We start from the raw sequence: 25,480 nt of genomic DNA, 5'->3' as shown, positions 1-25,480 counted from the left end.
AGATAATTCTGTACAAACATTACTAGAGCAAACAATTTGTGTGTCTTTATAAAAAAAAACACGTGTGGTACTCGGGGACTGCCGCGGTAAAGCTATTGCATAGCATTTTTTATCAACTTATGTAATTGTAATTAGACAATAATAATTTAATATTGGAACAATAAAAAATAAGACCACGCTATATTTATAAGCATTAACAAAAGCAAAACATTAACTGTCCCTTTCACACTCATAAGCTAGACCGCGCGAGAGAGAGATGGGCAGACTTTTCATGATGCGCATGCAGTGCGACGTCACTCCGCGCGCTTATTCACAAACACTACACAAGCGCAACGTATGAATGTGTTGAACGCGAGCTACATGTTAGGCGGAGTAGGTTGTTAGGTTTTATTTTCGTTACGGATTTCTTGATTCGGTCGCCGCGCTCAAAGCACGCGATAAAAGCTATGCAATAGCTTAAAAAATATAAATCTTAAAACTGCGTATCCAGACCGCTTTAGGATTGGCCTCTCCGGTTGGCTGCATCAACAGACGTAATTAAAGTAGTTCGACCGCAAAATAACAAGGTCGGATTTGCGTATTCCAGAAATAGACCATCGCATCGATGTAAACGAAATTACTTCCACTAATCGTGTTATTCAGGAGCCCAGAGGAAACTGTAAGTAAATTACGCGGAACAGTTAACAAGGGAAAATTAATCGGCCAATAAGTGGAATGGTAACTTCGGAGATTATACCTTGATGGTTCTATAGTTTGGAAGCTGTTTTGGTAACGAGTTATCGTTTCAAATTCTTTAGAAAATCGTCACTTCATTTATTTTTATTTACTATTAGAAAAAAAAGATGAATCTAAATTGATATTTACATGATTTCAAATTTCTTTGTTTTTTTGTGTTTGTTTATTTATCCAGTTTATTTTGTTGCCCTTGTAGGCAGACAATAGGCGATCGGCGTTTCAAGCTAGACACGATCTTCAGCAATGAAGATACCGCTCAAAGAGAAAGAAGAGAAAGGCAGCCAGTCATACGACTCAACTAACAACTATCAACTACGACAATGCCAGAGGCACAGCAAAGCTGCTACCATTGTGTACGTCTCATAAACGCCGTGGAAAGAAATACACTTCATAGCGCTCAGGGTACACCGAGTAGGGAAATCCATTCCAAAGCCGGATGATACGTGGCAGAAAAGATCTTTGGAAACGCTCTGTGGATGAACGCAGTGGTTCTAAGTAGTTTGGCTTAACTCAGAATGAGATGACGGGATCCTCTCAAACGACTCCTCAGAGCAGAATCGAAACTTTTTAACTCACTTCTACCGCGAAATATCTGGGATTCAAGGGGAGGGCAGACAATGTGAATATGCCAAATGGCATTTATAATTCAGAATCAGTGGTATCAGAATATAATAGACACAATTATTATTAAATATTCAAAATTACCAGAATCTCGAATTACATAGGATTTTAACATTACCAAAATTTAAATACATTGAAAACTTCAGGCTTACAGCTCACTTAGTTTAATATTTCAAACATTTCATTACAAGTTTCTCATTTGCAACCGACCAAGATTCACTATTGAATTGTCTACGGCACGATTTATATTCAGAATGTTGCTATTCACGTATAATCCGGTTAATTAAACAAGTAGACGTAGTTTATAGTCGGCCCTCATTACCGGCTACGCTAGTGACCTGTTATATTCATAATTTAATTATTCCAACTCCGCAGCGCAAGCTTTCCGTGTGTGGATTTTGCCGTATTCTAGTTAATCGTATTCTGTATGATATGACTTTTAAGTTGACTGTCGTATTGAGTGCTTTGGGATTTGAAAAATGTTTGATTTAATACCTAGTTGTTCGTAGGCATAGAAAATTGAGAAATAGCTGTATCGTTCCTTCATTAGAACATTTAGATTAAAGGCAGCAAAAATCTAACAAATACTTAAAATGTAACCTGCAATATTATAATATTGCACTAGCATATTGCATAAAACACTAGCCGTGGCCATCATGATTTTCATTACATAATACTCTCTTTTATTTAGTCAATAGTGAAAGAAATTCAGATTCACGAAGACAAGAAATTTCAAGACCTTAATTCTTTATCTATATTAATATATAAATCTACAGTGGTTTTTACGGATGTTCCGTTATAACTACTGAACCATGCATCCGATTGACTTGAAACTTGGCATCCATGTAGAAAATACATGTACTTAATGGATAGGCTAATATTTATATGAGTGTTGGACTCCCTACACCAGCTGCGGGGGCTTTAATGATGAGAATCTTTAGAGGGGTGAGAAATAATAATGTCAATTTTAAATGCTTTGCAAAGCGGACGGGTACAGCTAGTACTCCATAATATTATACATTTACTTAATGCTCGTTTTGTATAGAAATTATATTATATTTCATTGTTTTTTTTGGAAACTTTCTCGTGTTTCGATCCCCTTTCTTATTCATTATTTTTTTAAGTCATTCATATATCATTTACTAACCTGAGGTCACCTTTTTGAAGTGAAATTTCTTCGAAGACAACTTTCACGCGCTCCTTTGGCCTGAAAGGGTTAAAAAAACCAGTAAATGTTAAATTGTTCATATACAGATGTTCACGATTCTAAAATGGTTTTTTTTCCAATCTATAGTATTATTGAATCATAGGTTGTAATTTTAAGTCAATTTAATATATGTTTGTCGAACTAAAATCAATAAATAGTAGTCAAAGGATTTTGACTCTCCGACAATTTTAAAATGCGATGACAGTTTTATTATATGTTATGCATATTTGTTTGCTGCTAGCTATCTGATAGGATTTTTAGGCCATCGGTAGCAGACGATCTTACGGATCATCTGATATAAATAGGCTATCATCGTTCAGTGTATGAAGAAAGCCTACGGACACATTTTACAACTTCATTTGTACTAGAATGTTGTAGCCCTGGATAAAAATCTAATGTGGGGAATTCAATAGTCTCTGTAATAAGCACCACGGCTCTAGATATTAAGGATGTGTACAAGAACTACTGTGTGTAACTATACTGAGACCTTAGAACTTGTATCTCAAGGTGGGTGGCGCATTTACGTTGTAGATGTCTATGGGCTCCAGTAACCACTTAACACCAGGTGGGCTGTGAGTTTGTCCACCCATCTAAGCAATAAATATAAAAGATGTGTGGTGTTGTGGGACACCGGATAGGGATGAAGTTCCTTATTATAAAAATATTAATTTTTAGTTCTGTTCGAGGTATAAAGAAAATAAAACTAGAGGTTTCGCAACAACCCACGGTCATTCGGTAACGTGCGAAGTTATTGTAGTACACTTCATTCACGGTTGTTTGCATAGGAGTTAGTGTATTGGGCAAACGAACGCTCTGAGATCGTAGTCAATAAATGATAAAAAAATATAATTATTATTTTTTGTACGTTATTACAAACAACATTGTCCATTCTTGGAAAATTAGGGATGTGTATAAGGCAATAGAAATGTCAGTACAGTACCTTGCGTGAAAGTGATAAGTACATCGCACGTTGTTGGGATAGATGGACGGGTAGCGAGGGCTGTACAGCCGGCCGTGCTGCGGACGGCTCCCGGAACGGCTGAACTGGTAGTCGCATTCCGTGCCCGGGATCCGGACGCCATCCGTATCGAAGAGTCCTGGCAACAACAATAGTAGACTTATAGATCTTATACCTTTAAACAAGCAATTCTTGTATATTAATATACATATATATAATCAGAATCTCGGAAACGGCTCCAACGATTTTAAAATTTAGTATACAGGGGATTTCGGGGGCGATAAATCGATCTAGCTACGATTTATTTTCAGAAAATGTTGTTTTATTCATGTTTTCAATAATCAACTCTTCCTGACATCTATTGGCGAATAATAATACTATTTTTCTTAATTGAGAGCAACTAACCGCTTTAAAGACACAACAAGATGGCGTTATCAAAAAAAAACGAGCTTTCTAGTTCATTCTTAATTCAAACAGGTATTAAAATTTTAAACTGGTGGTAGGACCTCTTGTGAGTACGCAAATGTCGTCGTACGTCGTACGTCTCTAAATCGTCACCTCTCTTTCTGGCAATGTGTCCTACAAATTCGAAACTTCTCCGCATGCTGTAGTTCACTCATTTAATGAATAAAAAAAACTCCCTATGCTTGCTCGTCAGTTTAAAGTTTGGAAGTTGTCGTTGCCTAAAGGATAAGACGTCCGGTGCATTCGTATATACTTATGCAACGGTGTTCAAATCCTGCAGGCGGGTACCAATTTTTCTAATGAAATACGTAGGTACTTAACAAATGACCGAACGACTCAACCGAGTTGGTTCCACGGTGAATGAATAGCATCCTGTAATAAAAATCAAACTCGCAAAAATATAATTTGCGTAATTACTGGTGGAAGGACCTCTTGTGAGTACGCAAAAGTAGGTACAATCACCCTGCCTATTTCTGCCGTGAAGCAGTAATGCGTTTCGGTTTGAAAGGTGAGGCGTTGTAACTATATTGAGACCTTAGAACTTATAACTCAATGTGGGTGGTGGCATTTGCGAGATTGTAGATGTCTATGAGCTCGCTTAACACCAGGTGGGCCGTGAGCTCGTCCACCAACCTAGACTTGAAACAAGTGAGGCTGAGTTCTGTCTTCGAAAGAGAATTAAGGAGGATTTACGAAAGATTTAAGAAAGTTTATATAGGTATTAATTTTCCCTAAAATAGGCATTAAAAAACTTAAGTGGTAGATGTGTAAAAACGTATATTGACTGAAAACAAAATTGGCATTGATATCAAAGGGCAAATAACATTTGAACATACGTCTCGTAAATTTTCTTATTTTGTAGTTTCTGATTTTTGGTGCAAGGCAGCTATGAGCTCAAGATTGAGACATGAGGTATCCGTGAGACAAGGTAATGATATCACTAGGCTCCGATAGATAGGCCGCGACCTAGTATATCTTAGTTACCCTTACTTACTAAATATTACTCCAATTTTTACTGTATATATGGCTCACGGCCCTGATGGTGGTGAGTGGTTATGACATGGCAGCTTCGTGGCAGAAAACGCAGGATAGCACTACCTACCCGTGTGGACTCATAACCCGCCTAAGCGCCATTTGACTTTTCGTTTGAATTTTTATCATCGGCAATCTTTGTTAATTTAATTGTAACGGCTTATTGCAGCCGAAGCCGGGCGTCCATAAAAGTCCCTTGAGTAATATTAAATTATGAGCATCCAGCAACGACGGGGTTAATTGACTTAGGAGCTGTTTCCTTTCATAAAGAACCCGGTACCCCAACTCAACAAGAAAGAAAAAAAAGTCCGCGCAAAATAGAGTGGTGCGAAATTTAATTTCGTTCATTCATTTCGTTGCTGCATACGAAAAATTGTAATTCGGCATTAGATTAAGGCTAAGGGAGATGTACTGTGTAAAGGAAATTGTGTGAGATTTTTTACATTTTTCTAACTTGATCATTTTTATCAAGCTTCGGCGTCGTGAAGAACTTACTTTTTGGAACGAAGTTCCTTATGGGACGATGCGGAGGGGTACCCTAGCCGGGAAAAAAACGTCCGTAACGTAAGATTTTTATTAGTAATGCACACAGTGTACGACTTAACTTTGTAATAACATACAAAAAATAACATATTTTTTTATCATTCATTGACCACGATCTCAGAGCGTTCATTTGCGCAAGATACTAACTCTTATGCAAACAACCGTGAATGAAGTGTACCACAATAAGTTCGCACGTAACTAAGTGACCGTGGGTTGTTGCGAAACCTCCAGTTTTATTTTCTTTATACCTCGAATAGAAATTAAAATTAATATTTTTATAATAAGCAACTTCGTTCCTATCCGGTGTCCCATGACACCACACATCTTTTTTTTTTCCTACCTATTCCAGTAACTTCGAGGGGTTATTCTTCACTGGGCTAGTAGGTGAGCTCACGAGGCTCAACCGGGAGTGTTGCTACCACTGGCCTTAGCAATAGCAGTGCTTCGTAGAATCTACCACCGGATCGGAAACGCGACCCACTGAGAAGATCCGGCGAGAAACTCAGTGGGCTAGAGAGCTCTAACAAATACCCTGTCGTTGTTACCAGTCTCACGTGTAAAATTCATTCGATCGCTTAGCATTTTATTCGAATGAAATATATTTGGAGAGCCTTTTACGCAAAGAGACGTCCCAATATTGTGCGTTAAGGACCGGATTAGACATGTCACATAGAGGGTTATTCAGAATCAGCCACGCCTTATCGGATATTGAGTTTCGACGTACGGGTGAAACTTATGTTAGTGCGGCACTTTGAAACTGTAGCTTCATCAATCAAGAGATCGTATTCAAAAACTAAATGCAAAAATTCAAGATAAGAAGAATAGAGATAAAATTCTCGTTATGAATCACGAAAATTTATACCTCGAGGTCATTTATTGTTTTTCAAGTGAATTAAAAGTCTCCTCATATGTATTTTTTTACTGGAGCCCATAGACATCTACAACGTAAACGCGCCACCCACCTTGAGATATAAGTTCTAAGGTCTCAAGTATAGTTACAACGGCTGCCCCACCCTTCAAACCGAAACGCATTACTGCTTCACGGCAGAAATAGGCAGGGTGGTGGTACCTACCCGCGCGGACTCACAAGAGGTCCTACCACCAGTGAGTGTATTATTGTTATGTATAAAAATATTCAGCGAGGTAACAACGTAAATCAGTATATTTCAATTCACATAAAATGTCTAAATCATTAACAACGCTTCAAACTCTTTAATCTTGCATTACTAATGATAAATGATATTATGATGACGCGATGAATCTTAAGATAAGACAAATTTACAAAGCATTAAAAGCGTTTTCGCTGATACCTAGAAAATTTCATCGTCGAATGGTACTAGCACTAAGTGCGAAATAACTCACTTTGACAAATGACAGTCGAAGACGATCGATCTCCCAGACTCGAGCTAAAAAAAAAATACGTAGAAAAATAACGTCTACACGATCTCTAATTTGTTCTTATCGAAAGTGTTGACAGGTCAGTGAGTGTTCGTATTGTGTTGAGGGAAAAAAAAGATGAGTTCGCGAGTGAGCGCGATTTGTTACTGCTTGGGCTTTTATATAAAGAGACTGACGTTTTTGTAACTGATACCGTCTTACGTTTTTAAGGACGAAAAAGACGTTATTACAATACAATTGAGATTACGAACGACTATCTCTCAAACCAATGACGTCATTAACGTTATTATCCGCAACATGCTTCGTCAGATTACAGAAATAAAGTTATCAGCAACATGCTTCGTCAAAAAGTACAATACTTACTTTCAGCTGCAAGCGTCGTCATATGTAACATAAAGGTCCACGCTAACAGCAATGCGCGCGTAGGCATCGGCTAGTCAAACAAGCCACTCTGGATCGCACCCGGCCCGAAAGTACCCATTACGCTAGCAGCATTGCCACGCTGTATGGCAATGGATAATCTCTGAACCAGGTACGACCCAGACCGAGGATCGTGGCCTTGCCCTCTGAGGCGGTGGCCAATTGCGGCAATAAACTTTTTGGCCTCCGAACTCCACACACCCGTCGTTTCCACTGCCACTGGAACAAACAGGTATGTAGATTTCAGAGCATCGTACTTGGCATGCTTCGTTTTAGCCGACGCCTCAGCAGCAAAGCCCGCACATTGTCGGGTCCCAGATAAATGACACGCCGCGTACGTACAGCTACAGGTTGCGTCCCATAACAAGCAGCGTCCCCTCTCCCAAGGAATCAGAGTCAAACCATCCGGCCTCTTACCATCCGACCTGCTGAGGCCTGGTGGTTCCAACACACACGGGATATTTGCGGAGACCAAAGCACGTCGAATAATATCATTAAGTGCATGGTGTCTCGGGAAGCGGCCAGCCGATCTAACACAACTCAGTCCATGCAGCCCGGCGGCATCCACCATACTACCACAGACACATCGATGGGGCTCGCAAATGCTGCAACCGAGTCTCAAAGCTGTGGCCACTCTCAATGAATTATTATCAAGAAGTGTCCCCAGCTGTGGTGAAGGCAATGCTTGCAACCATTCGAATAAAATGCTAAGCGATCGAATGAATTTTACACGTGAGACTGGTAACAACGACAGGGTATTTGTTAGAGCTCTCTAGCCCACTGAGTTTCTCGCCGGATCTTCTCAGTGGGTCGCGTTTCCGATCCGGTGGTAGATTCTACGAAGCACTGCTATTGCTAAGGCCAGTGGTAGCAACACTCCCGGTTGAGCCTCGTGAGCTCACCTACTAGCCCAGTGAAGAATAACCCCTCGAAGTTACTGGAATAGGTAGGAAAAAAAAAAGATGTGTGGTGTCATGGGACACCGGATAGGAACGAAGTTGCTTATTATAAAAATATTAATTTTAATTTCTATTCGAGGTATAAAGAAAATAAAACTGGAGGTTTCGCAACAACCCACGGTCACTTAGTTACGTGCGAACTTATTGTGGTACACTTCATTCACGGTTGTTTGCATAAGAGTTAGTATCTTGCGCAAATGAACGCTCTGAGATCGTGGTCAATGAATGATAAAAAAATATGTTATTTTTTGTATGTTATTACAAAGTTAAGTCGTACACTGTGTGCATTACTAATAAAAATCTTACGTTACGGACGTTTTTTTCCCGGCTAGGGTACCCCTCCGCATCGTCCCATAAGGAACTTCGTTCCAAAAAGTAAGTTCTTCACGACGCCGAAGCTTGATAAAAATGATCAAGTTAGAAAAATGTAAAAAATCTCACACAATTTCCTTTACACAGTACATCTCCCTTAGCCTTAATCTAATGCCGAATTACAATTTTTCGTATGCAGCAACGAAATGAATGAACGAAATTAAATTTCGCACCACTCTATTTTGCGCGGACTTTTTTTTCTTTCTTGTTGAGTTGGGGTACCGGGTTCTTTATGAAAGGAAACAGCTCCTAAGTCAATTAACCCCGTCGTTGCTGGATGCTCATAATTTAATATTACTCAAGGGACTTTTATGGACGCCCGGCTTCGGCTGCAATAAGCCGTTACAATTAAATTAACAAAGATTGCCGATGATAAAAATTCAAACGAAAAGTCAAATGGCGCTTAGGCGGGTTATGAGTCCACACGGGTAGGTAGTGCTATCCTGCGTTTTCTGCCACGAAGCTGCCATGTCATAACCACTCACCACCATCAGGGCCGTGAGCCATATATACAGTAAAAATTGGAGTAATATTTAGTAAGTAAGGGTAACTAAGATATACTAGGTCGCGGCCTATCTATCGGAGCCTAGTGATATCATTACCTTGTCTCACGGATACCTCATGTCTCAATCTTGAGCTCATAGCTGCCTTGCACCAAAAATCAGAAACTACAAAATAAGAAAATTTACGAGACGTATGTTCAAATGTTATTTGCCCTTTGATATCAATGCCAATTTTGTTTTCAGTCAATATACGTTTTTACACATCTACCACTTAAGTTTTTTAATGCCTATTTTAGGGAAAATTAATACCTATATAAACTTTCTTAAATCTTTCGTAAATCCTCCTTAATTCTCTTTCGAAGACAGAACTCAGCCTCACTTGTTTCAAGTCTAGGTTGGTGGACGAGCTCACGGCCCACCTGGTGTTAAGCGAGCTCATAGACATCTACAATCTCGCAAATGCCACCACCCACATTGAGTTATAAGTTCTAAGGTCTCAATATAGTTACAACGCCTCACCTTTCAAACCGAAACGCATTACTGCTTCACGGCAGAAATAGGCAGGGTGATTGTACCTACTTTTGCGTACTCACAAGAGGTCCTTCCACCAGTAATTACGCAAATTATATTTTTGCGAGTTTGATTTTTATTACAGGATGCTATTCATTCACCGTGGAACCAACTCGGTTGAGTCGTTCGGTCATTTGTTAAGTACCTACGTATTTCATTAGAAAAATTGGTACCCGCCTGCAGGATTTGAACACCGTTGCATAAGTATATACGAATGCACCGGACGTCTTATCCTTTAGGCAACGACAACTTCCAAACTTTAAACTGACGAGCAAGCATAGGGAGTTTTTTTTATTCATTAAATGAGTGAACTACAGCATGCGGAGAAGTTTCGAATTTGTAGGACACATTGCCAGAAAGAGAGGTGACGATTTAGAGACGTACGACGTACGACGACATTTGCGTACTCACAAGAGGTCCTACCACCAGTTTAAAATTTTAATACCTGTTTGAATTAAGAATGAACTAGAAAGCTCGTTTTTTTTTGATAACGCCATCTTGTTGTGTCTTTAAAGCGGTTAGTTGCTCTCAATTAAGAAAAATAGTATTATTATTCGCCAATAGATGTCAGGAAGAGTTGATTATTGAAAACATGAATAAAACAACATTTTCTGAAAATAAATCGTAGCTAGATCGATTTATCGCCCCCGAAATCCCCTGTATACTAAATTTTAAAATCGTTGGAGCCGTTTCCGAGATTCTGATTATATATATGTATATTAATATACAAGAATTGCTTGTTTAAAGGTATAAGATCTATAAGTCTACTATTGTTGTTGCCAGGACTCTTCGATACGGATGGCGTCCGGATCCCGGGCACGGAATGCGACTACCAGTTCAGCCGTTCCGGGAGCCGTCCGCAGCACGGCCGGCTGTACAGCCCTCGCTACCCGTCCATCTATCCCAACAACGTGCGATGTACTTATCACTTTCACGCAAGGTACTGTACTGACATTTCTATTGCCTTATACACATCCCTAATTTTCCAAGAATGGACAATGTTGTTTGTAATAACGTACAAAAAATAATAATTATATTTTTTTATCATTTATTGACTACGATCTCAGAGCGTTCGTTTGCCCAATACACTAACTCCTATGCAAACAACCGTGAATGAAGTGTACTACAATAACTTCGCACGTTACCGAATGACCGTGGGTTGTTGCGAAACCTCTAGTTTTATTTTCTTTATACCTCGAACAGAACTAAAAATTAATATTTTTATAATAAGGAACTTCATCCCTATCCGGTGTCCCACAACACCACACATCTTTTATATTTATTGCTTAGATGGGTGGACAAACTCACAGCCCACCTGGTGTTAAGTGGTTACTGGAGCCCATAGACATCTACAACGTAAATGCGCCACCCACCTTGAGATACAAGTTCTAAGGTCTCAGTATAGTTACACACAGTAGTTCTTGTACACATCCTTAATATCTAGAGCCGTGGTGCTTATTACAGAGACTATTGAATTCCCCACATTAGATTTTTATCCAGGGCTACAACATTCTAGTACAAATGAAGTTGTAAAATGTGTCCGTAGGCTTTCTTCATACACTGAACGATGATAGCCTATTTATATCAGATGATCCGTAAGATCGTCTGCTACCGATGGCCTAAAAATCCTATCAGATAGCTAGCAGCAAACAAATATGCATAACATATAATAAAACTGTCATCGCATTTTAAAATTGTCGGAGAGTCAAAATCCTTTGACTACTATTTATTGATTTTAGTTCGACAAACATATATTAAATTGACTTAAAATTACAACCTATGATTCAATAATACTATAGATTGGAAAAAAAACCATTTTAGAATCGTGAACATCTGTATATGAACAATTTAACATTTACTGGTTTTTTTAACCCTTTCAGGCCAAAGGAGCGCGTGAAAGTTGTCTTCGAAGAAATTTCACTTCAAAAAGGTGACCTCAGGTTAGTAAATGATATATGAATGACTTAAAAAAATAATGAATAAGAAAGGGGATCGAAACACGAGAAAGTTTCCAAAAAAAACAATGAAATATAATATAATTTCTATACAAAACGAGCATTAAGTAAATGTATAATATTATGGAGTACTAGCTGTACCCGTCCGCTTTGCAAAGCATTTAAAATTGACATTATTATTTCTCACCCCTCTAAAGATTCTCATCATTAAAGCCCCCGCAGCTGGTGTAGGGAGTCCAACACTCATATAAATATTAGCCTATCCATTAAGTACATGTATTTTCTACATGGATGCCAAGTTTCAAGTCAATCGGATGCATGGTTCAGTAGTTATAACGGAACATCCGTAAAAACCACTGTAGATTTATATATTAATATAGATAAAGAATTAAGGTCTTGAAATTTCTTGTCTTCGTGAATCTGAATTTCTTTCACTATTGACTAAATAAAAGAGAGTATTATGTAATGAAAATCATGATGGCCACGGCTAGTGTTTTATGCAATATGCTAGTGCAATATTATAATATTGCAGGTTACATTTTAAGTATTTGTTAGATTTTTGCTGCCTTTAATCTAAATGTTCTAATGAAGGAACGATACAGCTATTTCTCAATTTTCTATGCCTACGAACAACTAGGTATTAAATCAAACATTTTTCAAATCCCAAAGCACTCAATACGACAGTCAACTTAAAAGTCATATCATACAGAATACGATTAACTAGAATACGGCAAAATCCACACACGGAAAGCTTGCGCTGCGGAGTTGGAATAATTAAATTATGAATATAACAGGTCACTAGCGTAGCCGGTAATGAGGGCCGACTATAAACTACGTCTACTTGTTTATATTCCACGGAATTTATCTTACGGTTTTTACTATCACATTTTTTTCAGTTCCAAGCCTGCCGTAAGGAACTTCGTTCCAAAAATATTTTATGTTTATTTTTAACTATTTAGAATGGTGACGAACTCACGACTCAGCACAAAGCAAAAGTTATTACCTAACTTGAAACGGGACGTCAAAGCCTAAAATGTATTGTATAAAGGATGTACCGCTATACAGGCCCGCACGCATGCACCTTGATAGAAATAAGCAAGAAAATAGTACATACTTTGCTCGTTTACTGTATTAGAAAAAATCTTGCACTTAAGGTTGCTTTGCATTGAAGTGGTTTCCAAAGGGGAAGCCATTCGTATCAATCGATTGGTATTTTTTTTTATTGCTTAGATGGGTGGACGAGCTCACAGCTCACCTGGTGTTAAGTGATTACTGGAGCCCATAGACTTATATACGCCACCCACCTTGGATATATAAGTTCTAAGGTCTCAGTATAGTTACAACGGCTGCTCCGCGCGGACTCACAAGAGGTCCTACCACCAGTAGCAACGAAGTATTCATAATTGACGAAGTCTTTTATTAACACGTTGACTACCTTGTAGGTCACTGGTGCCCTACGCGGCGCATTAAAGTAATTATGTCGATTTTTATTAAAACGTCTGGATTGCCTAACTTTGCCTTCTTTTGTTTGCTATGTTTTAGTCTTTTTCGGTTTTTTAGAAATAGATTCACTCTCAGTATCTGCGCATTCGTTTTCCCGGAGTCTATTAGATATTCCGGCGCGTTAGTTAAAAGATCGAAATCGATATAATTACTTCAATTATTCAATACGTTAAGAATTTATGAGCCGTCGTATTATTAGGTATGAATTAACCGGGTCTCCTCCGGTGAGCTGTGAAAGCTTCTCTGTAATCTAATTATATCACACTACGTTGGTTTTGTTTTATTAACAACTAGCGACCCGCCCTCGCTTCGCTTCGGAAACTGTAACTTATTATTGATTTTTCCACTATTTAATGGACGTTATCATACATATAAACTTTTCTCTTCAATCACTCTATCTATTAAAAAAAACCGCATCAAAATCCGTTGCGTAGTTTTAAAGATTTAAGCATACCTAGGGTCAGACAGATATAGGGACAGAGAAAGCGACTTTGTTTTATACTATGTAGTGATAGTAACATACGCGATTAACTAGTTCCACACATAACGTTTTTGAAAGCGAAAGTACATGATCTCTTTTTCAAAGCACAGATTGCTTGATTGTTTTGTAGTATGTTGTGGTTTATATAATTTATTTTATTTGATATGTATTTCTCATCTATGTATTTTGTATTTATTTGTATGTATGTATCTGTGTATTCGTTTTGGCAATGTAATTATAACCTAGTGTTCATTTTACTCATGACTATTATAATTCTTTAAATCGATGCCTCCAATGAACACTACTCTAACTCCAAATTCGTAGGTTTACAGGAAGAGCGTTTAAATGAAAAAAGTTGAAAAAATCTTCATTATTGCAGATATATTTATGGTTTTTTCTTGTGTAACTAACTGATTTATTCTTGCTTCGAACCCCATCAATAATGAATTTGTAATACTTTTAAAATAGTGAAGCGATTTGTGTGAAAAACGAAAGTTTCAAAATTTTGAGTTAGAGTAGTGTTCATTGGAGGCATCGAAACTATCGTCATGTAATAACTTCATCACAGCTACGCTCTTCTTGAATCTTTCACTTCATCAACGAGGGTTAACTGGAAGAGAATGCCTGCGTGGCGTTAAGTTCGCCTTTGTACAAATTTTTGTGCAATAAAGAATTTTCATAAATTCATTCATTCATTCATTCATTCATTCATTCATTCATTCATTCAACCTTCAATATTACTAAAATAACCGTGCTCTTTACTGCAAAAAAAATGCTTTGCTCGTTTTATTTGAGCAATAGATTCCTCTGTATCGCCGACGTAAATATTCAATTTTCTTGAAAGAATGTTCTACGGTAATTTCACGTTCACTCCATTTTCTCGCTACAGTTTTATGGAATAATTAAAGCTAAAACTAAAATTTCATATTTCCTTAATTTTTATATGGAAAGTACTTTGTGAAGCGTTTGAATATCTCTAACTAAGAAAAAAATATATATTTATTTTATTATAAAAAGATAACGACTCGCGAAAGTTATTGTTAATGTTTTTTGATAGCATCTGTGTGTGGACGAGATCTTGCTTGACCTTGTGTGCCTAGCACAGATACCGGAGTCTATAGGCATAATTATATAAATTCCGCTTCTCATCTGCCATACACATAAGCTTAGAGTATTATTTGTATTAGTGGTCCCCCAGTAGTCGAAATCCGACTTTAATTATGTAATTGAAATTATAAGTTTGAACATTATTATAGTTCTATTGTCAAAGACTATTATAAGTTTTGCTTTAGAACACTGTTGCGGCGTTTGACCTGAAGTCAGCCATTGCATTTTTCGCTTACTGTTATCATAAAGAATCCACTTTTCATCACATGTCACAATTCGATCCAATATTCCTTCATTTCTGTATCGATTCAACAAGGCAACACAAGTTTCAATACGCCTTTCTCTCTACAGATCAGTCAAATAATGAGGCACCCATTTTTCACATTTTTTTAATTTTATTGATTTGACGCAAATGAGTCAATACCTATAGTCGGTAAGGTAACGTTAAAACATGCCGCTAATTCCTGGGTAGTTTGGCTCGGATCGGCTTCCACCATCTCTTTCAATTCATTGTTATTCACATGTGTACCTATTACAATAAAACGGCAATTTTCATACTTTAACCCCTATAATATATGTATATGTGTGTGTGTGTCAAATACATGGTAGTGTGTGTAATTATATTTTAGAAGTATTTTTTAGGCATAATAAAAAAAAATTACATTCTGTACTCCTTCTCTATATTCTATATAAGTGTGGTAAATTCCATACTCCTCCGTCGCGCAATTTTCGTAAAAAGGGGTACAAAGTTTTTGCTTCACGTATTTAATATATATATATCCTTGGGCCCGCGATCTGCTCCCAACATCGTATGAGGTTAGACACCATGACAGATTTTTTATCCCACCTAAGAACGTAGGCTATGCGTAACAAAGAAATAAACTAAAACGCAACATTGAATTCTGTGATACTTAAATTCTCTTTAGATATTTTTCCTCCTTAGCGCGCTATGACGTGTTCCAACTTTGAACTTGGAATATTGATATGATAAGAAAGGTCAATACTGCCGAAATACTACAATATCAGCTTTAGTCACAATTATATAATTTGTTTATCGAATCAAATGACCGTGGCCCCCGATAATGACAGCTCTTTTTTAATTAAGATTGGCAAAAAGGCAGTGAATTATTATATTATCTATCTAAATTTTAAAATGAAACTCATAATTATTTAGCTGTAGAAATGACAAGGCAAAAGTCTAAACGCACCCTCGTAATAATAGGTAGTAATTATCAAATTTACTTTTGACTGAATCGGTGGTGCAGTGATTAGTGCTCCTGTTTTGTTTGCTCTTTGTCTGGTTGTTCATTATCTATTTCAAAGTATTTAATCGGAATCGTAATTTGGGGCTGATGATCGTGCGTGCTGTGTTCCCAGTTATCAGTTATTATAAAAAAAAATCATTTGTTCAAGCAAGGTTTTAAAAAAGTCGGATAGCCTGCAATTTTGATGTTCCCTGCCATTGCTAAACCGATCATCGGGTGCGTCAGGCCATATACTTGTCAGGCTTCGAACACAATTAATGCAGCTTATACTTTTTTTATAAACTACGTATACCTTGTAATTGAAGACTCGTTGCGTGATTTCTACGCTTTACATATTTTATTACATTGTTAACGAGCCAGTTTGTTTCCTTTGAAATTTTGTTACTCGTGCGCAGTAAAAAATGCCAGACAAATCAACCTTTTTTTTTTTCCCACAGGAGAAAATCGCCGGATCTCCACCCGCGCGGCAGGTGGGGTATGTGGGAGTTCACTCACTAAAAACTCCTGCCGCTCACAACCGGCGCCCTACCTCGGACCGGGCCGGAGCCCAGTCGGGGCTATTGAGACGGCGGGACAGGGTTGATGCAGAGCACATTACATCCATCCCACCGTGCCACGGACGCCGGACCGGCGGCCGCCAGCGACACGACCACCGGTTCCCCCGTTCAGCGGGCCGAGAGCCCGCAGACAAATCAACCTTGCGAACTTTTTCGATTTTTTTTTTATAGCACAGATGTGGGTGGTCGAGCTCACAGCCCACCTGGTGTTAAGTCGTTACCGAAGCCCATAGACATCAACAACGTAAATGCCGCCACCTACCTTGAGATATGAGTTCTAAGGTCTCAGTATAGTTTTTTTTTTTTTTTTTTTTATGATTGAAGGATTACTGATGGCCCGGAGGCCTTTCCAGTTTCACCAGGACAGGTGGGCGAGCAAAGGCTCAGCCAGGAGGGGTGGGATTTGCTAACAGCTGCCCGAGCGCCTCCGAAGGAGACCTAACAACTCAAGAGTAGCTGCTTCGCGAATGAATCTACTACCGGATCGGAATCGCGACCCGCTGAGAAGATCCGGCGAGAAACTCAGCGAGCTGATTCATGGGTTAGGTTGCACGGCGAACTCTTTGTCGAGTTCGACGAGTACGGTTACCGAGGTCCCTAAGCCTGCTCCTAGAGCTGAAGGCGTCTAGTGCAAAGGTTATTGGATCTGATGGATCCGTAAGGACGTGTCTAGGGCGTCGACGGTGACTGGCTCCTGCATGATCAGGATTCGGGGAGTAGTCAGCGGCAGCTACGATAAGGCGATTATCATGACGCATAGCCTTATCGAAGTACCGTTCCGACGCTGACTTCATGTATTTCTGTATAGATTCGAGGCCCAGGTCGTCGTGTAGGTCAACGTTCCTCACGAACCACGGAGCTCCGACGGCTAACCTGCAAAAGCGGGATTGTAGGGATTGGAGGGTGTCTATGTGTGTGCGGGCCGCGTGAGCGAACACCACACTCGCGTAAGTCATGACGGGCCTTATGCAAGTTTTGTAAAGTGTCACCTTGTTCCGAAGGGACATTTTACTCCGCTTACAGATCATGGGGTAGAGTCTACCGAGAATAAACGCGGCACGGTCACGGACTGATTTTATATGCGGGCGGAATGTCATCGATGCATCCAGGGTAACGCCCAGGTACTTGACCTTCCTGGCCCAGGGTATGGATTGACTAAAGAGAGTAATCGGGGGTGTGAGATTCCTCCTCCTAATACGGGACGAAATCCGTGTGGAGCTTCCCCTCTGAAATAGCACCGCAGTACTTTTCGCTGGGTTGATGTCTATGCGCCATTTTCGGAACCACTGTCCTAGGGCTAGGGCTGCGCTCTGAAGCTTCTTCGCGATTAGGGACTTGTTTCTACTGGAATAGTAAACAGTCGTGTCGTCGGCGAATAAAGCTAAATGGGTCGGCGGCGACCGCGAAATATCGTTAACGAATAAGCTAAATAGGAGGGGTGAAAGGACAGAGCCTTGCGGGACTCCAGCTGTGAGAGGTCGTGGGGAGGAGCGGGTTCCCTCGACTCGATATCGAAAAGAGCGGTTCGACAAGAAGTCCCGTATGATGAGCACGAGACTATCCGGCACACCCATGTTGAATAGTTTGAAAATCAAACCGTTGTGCCAGACTTTGTCGAACGCTTTTGCGACGTCGAAGAAGAGAGCTCCCGTGTATAACGGTTTTGGTCGATTAAGCCCCACAAGAATGTGCTCCGTGAGGCGGTGCACCTGTTGAACGCATGAGTGATTTGTACGGAATCCGAATTGTTCATCGATGAGAATGCCCTTGGATGAGACGAAGTCTCTGAGGCGTTTGCAGAGCAGACGCTCATACAGTTTGCCTAGAGACATGAGGAGGCTAATCGGGCGGTAGCTCGTCGGATGATTTTTTGGTTTACCGGGTTTATGTATGCCGATAACGTCCGCTTCTTTCCACACCGCGGGAAAGATACAGTTCGCCATAGCGGCATTGAAAATAGATGCCAACATCACGATGAGTTGGACGGGTAGAAGTTTAATAACGCGGTTGGATATACCGTCGGAACCGGGAGCCTTGCGAGGACGTAGGTCTTTGATCAAGTCTTTAACTTCCATCGGGGTGACGGGTGGTAACGCATCGGAGGGTCTCAGTATAGTTACAACGGCTGCCCCACCCTTCAAACCGAAACGCATTACTGCTTCACGGCAGAAATAGGCGGGGCGGTGGTACCTACCCCTGCGGACTCACAACAGGTCCTACCACCAGTTAAAAAAATATTTCAACATTACGTCCACTGTTTATAGTTTAATAACGAGAGTTACTTTTAAAAGTAAAAAAAAAGCACTTATACCTTAAACCATATAGCATATATTCGTTTGACGATACTAGGTACTTGAAACCTTAGATACCAGTTTTTTTTTTTTTTATATTGCCCTTATATGCAGACGAGCACACGGCCCACACCTGATGGTGAGTGGTTACCGTCGCCCATGGACTTCAGCAATGCCAGGGGCAGAGCCAAGCCGCTGCCTACCGCTTCATACTCTCCACAAGCCTTGTGAACGTTATTGTCGACGTGTTTGATCCAGTATCGATCGAAGCGACTCCTTAATACTAACCTGAGTCTAATTCAGGTGCTCATGATGAAAGATTGAATAAATTACATAGAACTGTTTCGCTTGAACCAATTTGCTTACGCGTTAAATTTGATTATTTTCTCAGTACGATGTACACACACCCAACGTTTCCGAGGTGGAAAACGGCTGAAAGATAACACGGCAACATGGCTTCGCATCCTAAATAAATAGAGACCTCGCTTGTAATATTAAAACGGCGTAATTTAATAAGCGGTAGGTACGTGTGCTATCCTTCTAAGTAGATTATTTAAAAAAATTAATACTATTTCGTAATTTTTTTTTATTTTTATTATTATTATTAATCAAACGGTTAACACGGACAATATAATTCCTCTGACACTGTCTACCTTCACCGAACTTTTGACAGCTATCTTGTTGGAGCTCGTATTGCTTATTTTATGAATAAGCACTTTCACTAATGTTCACGATTGACTTCCACGGTGAAGGAATAACATCGTGTAATAAAAATCGAACCCGCAAAATTATAATTTGCGTAATTAATGGCGGTAGGGACCTCTTGTGAGTCCGCACGGGTAGGTACCACCGCCCCGCCTATTTCTGCCGAAGCAGTAATGCGTTTCGGTTTGAAAGGTGGGGCAGCCGTTGTGGCTATACTTGAGACCTTAGAACTTATATCTCAACGTGTGTGGCGCATTTACGTTGTAGATGTCTATGGGCTCCAGTAACCACTTAACACCAGGTGGGCTGTGAGCTCGTCCACACATCTAAGCAATAAATAAAAAAAAACTAAGCACAACATTACAATCCACTGGTATTCAAAGATTCACGACACGACCACGACATTGTTTCCGTCTAGCCTGTTTATACCGCATTAGCTATGTGTACAAATTTAGGTATTCACCATACAATTTCCACTTCTTACTGTGTTCGTTTCTACGCATAGAGCTCTTCTCCACGGTGGTCTATATCGGTGTGTCTTTCTAACACAATTTTTCTATTCCTCTCAATGCCGAGCATGGCTCCACCCTTACCTCTTTGCATGACTTGGATCTTGATAATACATAGTGTGCTTAGTCAAGAGTACGTTTTTGCTGCATTTATTAAAGACAGTGAGGATACATAACTTGAAAGGTCGACGTTTTAAGTGGAAATTCTTTTCTTAGTATACTTAATAACTTTTCGAAATCGCACCGGCCATGTTCCATACATACAGTCTAGTAGAAAGTATTCCCAAAAATAAAAAAATAAAATTCTAAGAATTCACTTTAACATCCAATCATAAACTACTGCTTCTGTTTTCTGTGCATAAATAAATAAAATAAGCCTTTATAGTTAGCCCTTGCAGGTTAAAAATATTTCACCCACAACTGAGGTTGTTGCTAACACGGACCCTAGCAAGAGCCGTGCTTTGCAGAATCTACCACCGGACCGAAAACGCGACCCACTGAGAAGATCCGGCGAGAAACTCAGTGGGCTGTGTCTGTGGGTCAATTTGCTCGACGAGCCTATAGTCGCAAGCGACGGGTTCGACGAGAACGATGACCGGACCCACAACTATGTGGGTGATTAACCGTATCTTAAAATCATTTATTTTAAATCATTTACCTTAAATATTAAATGATTTGCCTTAAATAGTTTGCTTTTGCTCTAAGTAGATGTGCTTGCTGCCCATCTAGGGTAACATGATATAACAAACGCAAATGCCGTTATGCACTCTAAGACAAGGGACTTAAGTCTCAATTACATATAATGTAGAAAGGCAGTCTCAGTCTTCAAATTGTCTTCAAGTTGGAACAACAGGTAGGACGTAAGCATATTCAAAAATCGTATTCGCATTTCAACTCTTGTCTCGAAGTAGTGACGCTCGCACAGCCTAAATGGCCTAAGAGTTACATTAGCTGTCTAGGGAACAAAAACAAAAATTTGAAACCATGCACCGTGCAATTAAGATAGGTAAAGTTTTTTGTAGCGTTTTTTTTTTATTGCTTATATGGGTGGGCGAGCTCACAGACTACCTGGTGTTAAGTTGTTACTGGGGCCCATAGACATCCACAACGTAAATGCGACACCCACCTTGAGATATAAGTTCTAAGGTCTCAAGTATAGTTACAACGGCTGCCCCACCCTTCAAACTGAAACGCATTACTGCTTCACGGCAGAAATAGGCAAGGTGGTGGTACCCACTCGCGCGGACTAATAAGAGGTCCTACCACCAGTAATTACGCAAATTATAATTTTGCGGGTTTCATTTTTATAACACGATGTTATTCCTTCACCGTGGAAATCAATCGTGAACATTTGTTGAGTACGTATTTCATTAAAAAAATTGGTACCCGCCTGAGATTCGAATACCGGTGCATCGCTCGACACGAATGCACCGGACGTCTTATCCGTTAGGCCACGACGACTTCAAATTAAACATTCACTAAGTAATTGGCAAGTTTGTTGTAGACTACCTACAGCACAACAACATTATAGTCACCAATGAGTATTCATTATTCACGTACCGCGAATAAATTTTATCATTACGATATTCAGAAAACGTGACATTCCTGAGTCATCGAATCGACGAACAAAGGTATACGTGTTTATAAATAGGCGAACTCATTTACATTTTCTCGTGATTTTTTTGTGTTTTCTTCATTGAACATGACGTTCTTAACAATATTAGCGTTTGTCTTTGTCGGTTCGGTCTTGTTTTACGTGAGTTTTATTTAATCATATTTAAGCAAACAAGTTTTGTTGTCAATGAATAGAGTTAAGTAAAACAATTCAATTGTTTTTGAGTTGTTAGGTCTCCTTCGGAGGCGCTCGGGCGGCTGTTAGCAAATCCCACCCCTCCTGGCTGAGTCTTTGCTCGCCCACCTGTCCAAGTGAAACTGGAAAGGCCTCCGGGCCACCAGTAATCCTTGAATCATAAAAAAAATAATCAATTGAACGATTTTCAGTCATTGTAGCCTAAAGGATACGACGTGTGTTTCATTCGTATCGAGCGATGCTAGTGCGCCGGTATTCGAATCCCGCAGGCAGGTGCCAATTTTTCTAATGAAATACGTACTTAACAGATGTTCATGAATTACTTCCACGACGAAGTTATAACATTGTGTAATAAAAATCGAAACCGTAAAAAATTTGCGTAATTAGTGGTGGTAGGGCGTCTTGTGAGACCACACAGGTAGGTGTGCCTCCTCCACCTTGCCTTTTTCTACCGAGAAGCAGTGACGCGTTTCGGTGGTGACGGGCAGGGCAGCTAGTGTACCGTAGAAACTGGAACTTGGAACTCATGTCTCAAGATGAACGGTGCCATTAACCTGATGTCTATGAACTCCGATGACTATCTAACACCACCTCACACAGTGAGGTCGTACACGCATCTACAAACAACAATGAAATGTCATACAGGAATCCACATTTTTTGTAATATTTTTTTTGTTTTCATTTTTTTTTATGTTTCTAGATCATCGGTCTAACTCCTTTTATTAATTCTTTAACCTAGCGTATATATTTTGAACTTTTCAAATTGGATGTGTTGAATTTATCTGTTCCTACTTAAAGATTTCTTCAATCGATGATTAGTAAAATATACGACTTAGAGATCGAGCACCTAAGAATTAAAGATAAAAACTTGTTATAACTACTTTTTTTTTATTGCTTAAACGGGTGGACGAGCTCACAGCCTCCCCCGTTGGTCGTACCCGCCTACGGGATTCGAACACCGTTGCATCGGAATATATACGGATAAATCATAATTTTTTTTAAACAGTACAAAGATTGATTCTGATGTTGCCAAAAAAATCCCGTAGCTCTTATTAAAATCTATCCCAATAACTTATAACAAGCATTCCGGTGGCTTCCATTCTTATTTTTAGGCCCATGGATCGCCAACAGAAACAACTGTTCCGTTCCGCGTTCCGAACTACGAGCCGTACATGACTGATGCTGTACAGAATATGAACGCTGCAGCAGAATCGCAAGTGCTGCCTGCACTGGCAAGACTTCAGGGGACCGACGAGGGAGACTCTTTCATCGACAGAATGGGGTCCTTCGTAGACCACATTAACAGCATGGTCAGTAAACTTATATACGATTGGTAGGTCCAGTAGTACCAGTGGTCGGAGTAGGTAGATTGGTTTTATATACTTGGGTCAAGATATCATAATATGGACATGCCATTTTATCCATAAAGATTGTTTTTTTAAATTGAAAAAATATATTTTTAAACCTCATCGGATACAATTACTATATTTATGAGATAAAGTAACGAAAAGCCCTGTCTAAGTTTTGTGTCATACTAACAAGCGCCATTTCTAATTTAACAGAAAGGGACAAAATACGGTGTAACTATTCCATGGTGTTTTTGTATAAAATAAAATACTGATTTCTTTCACCATTAGCTAGCACTAGTAGCGTAGATTAATATTATTAATACGTTTTACACCTTAAACACAGATTTATGCTAATTTTAAAATTCCGGAACAAATATCACAATAAATATGAAGTTCCGATATTTTGGAGGCATATCCATATTATCCTTTACTTTTGACGTCAGCGACCTTCTAATCATCAATCAATCTACCTACTTCGACCTCTAGTAATTACAAAGCTGCATCATGTCTGTGCAATTGTTAAAACAGTAATTTTAATGACTACCGTCAAATTTTCACCCATCTGTGTTTTGATTTCTATAAATTAATTTAACGTTAATGAAATTGAATTACGCAAAATATGAAGCAAGAAACCATCGTATAGAAAAACTAACAAAAATGTACACACTTATTCGAAGTGACGTGAATATACAGAGTGTAATCAAATTATATCATAAGTCGATATTCGTTTTTATTGCTTCAATGCAAACGAAAAATAATATTAATTTGTTAAATGCATAAATAACGAATTTTAATTCTGTTACATTGCATATTACGTCAGTGTAGTATACCTATGGCTTTTTTAAATATTATCGTATCAAACATCTTTTTTTTTCGAGAAAGTCTGCGTGCATTCGTTATTTGTAATTTGATTAATCTCTCTCTACAACGTTTCCATTGGCACTATTGTCACAGATTACTACTATGATCCAAACAACTAATAAATTGTAATCATATCTATTTTCCTAACAGTACTTTAGTGTAGGTTAAAAATTTTTAATATTTGTTTGACAGACAAACACGCAAGACCTATTATTAGCTAGTTTATGAAGTAAATGATTTAAATTAAATTTCAGATATTGTGTGTTAATAGTTAAATTTATTTAAAATTAAACTCTATTTAATTTTCTATGTTAAAAATAAATGTGAACATGATAAATTATCTACGCTTCTTTGACTTGGGTACATATAAGTTAGGGATAAGCATAACAATTACTTTTTATAATCAAAATCATAATTTAACTTTACACAACATAATTCATGTTTATTTATTTATCAATATGTAATTTAGAAAAAGCCCTTCAATCGTTATTTTATCTTTTGTATTCAAAGAGAATCTCTATAATTTTTATTATGTTTAAATTATCGTCGGCACTCTTTATTATTATTTGTATGTACTATTGTGTAAGTTTATGTTTTTATTAATTTACAGATCAGCGCAGTAAAACAGCACGTGATAGATAATAGTGAGATGGAGACCGAAGATGATGTAGAGGATTACGATGATAGTGATATTGATTCAGATTATGAAAACGATGATCAGGGTTCAAGTGATATAAATGATAGGATTGGTATAGGAGGACCCAACATTGTAGGAGAATAAAAAAAAAGGCTAAATGAATAAAGGGGATTCTAAGTTAATAATGCTTAATGAAGTATGACAATAATTTACCGTATTCTATTCCAGCATAAGTAGCTTGTCATAAACGGTAGCTGGCAATGATATCTCAAATCGAAGCGTTTCGAAATTTTGTACTAGTAAAAGTATCACAATCAAACGTTTTGTGTATATAAGGAATTTACGTCAGAGATATGCGTAAAATACATGTGATATGAAATAATATATTTAAAATGCATAATTGAATATGCTTATGATATGTATTATATTTTAATATATTTGTATAATATTTAATAGTTACAGGATTGTTAATATATTTGAAATAATAAAGAATAAAATTTCAGTATTTATTTATTATTCTATTGCTTCTGGGGCTTTAACGTAATTTTAAAGGATATTTTTTTATGAAATATATAAATAAAATGTTGGGCTTTTTTATGATAAAAACGCTGATACATTTTAGGATATATGTTATTTGTATCCCGACCCATAGGTAATACTTAAATAA

General features: G+C 38.6%; 2 protein-coding genes across 2 annotated transcripts in view; one reads left to right on the top strand and one right to left on the bottom strand.

Moving 5' to 3' along the window:
• LOC101741207 (suppressor of lurcher protein 1) overlaps positions 1–25,480 on the bottom strand; it is a 338,026-nt gene that overhangs the window by 55,567 nt on the left and 256,979 nt on the right. Inside the window, exons 6-7 of the mRNA XM_038011405.2 lie at positions 3,504–3,660; positions 2,504–2,563 (exon numbers count right to left, since the gene is read on the bottom strand). Of these exons, the coding sequence (XP_037867333.1) occupies positions 2,504–2,563; positions 3,504–3,660 (217 nt within the window). The remainder of the gene's footprint in view (positions 1–2,503; positions 2,564–3,503; positions 3,661–25,480) is intronic.
• LOC101739535 (uncharacterized) lies at positions 21,784–25,315 on the top strand. Its single transcript, XM_004925624.5, has 3 exons — positions 21,784–21,912; positions 23,079–23,276; positions 24,787–25,315. Exons 1-3 carry the CDS (start codon positions 21,859–21,861, stop codon positions 24,955–24,957), a joined length of 423 nt encoding a protein of 140 aa, XP_004925681.1. The 5' UTR covers positions 21,784–21,858; the 3' UTR covers positions 24,958–25,315.

Source organism: Bombyx mori, chromosome 6 (genome assembly GCF_030269925.1).
Source record: "Bombyx mori chromosome 6, ASM3026992v2".
Lineage (NCBI taxonomy): Eukaryota > Metazoa > Arthropoda > Insecta > Lepidoptera > Bombycidae > Bombyx > Bombyx mori.
The sequence above is the reverse complement of the archived record's forward strand: the minus strand, read 5'-3'. Positions and strand labels throughout refer to the sequence as shown.

What these genes read in the sequence shown, in the direction of transcription:
- LOC101739535 (XM_004925624.5), top strand. Translation starts at nt 21,859, where the DNA reads ATGACGTTCTTAACAATATTAGCGTTTGTCTTTGTCGGTTCGGTCTTG. An exon ending in TCGGTTCGGTCTTGTTTTAC is followed by an intron (nt 21,913 to 23,078) that starts GTGAGTTTTATT and finishes TCTTATTTTTAG; the next exon opens with GCCCATGGATCGCCAACAGA. An exon ending in TAGACCACATTAACAGCATG is followed by an intron (nt 23,277 to 24,786) that starts GTCAGTAAACTT and finishes ATTAATTTACAG; the next exon opens with ATCAGCGCAGTAAAACAGCA.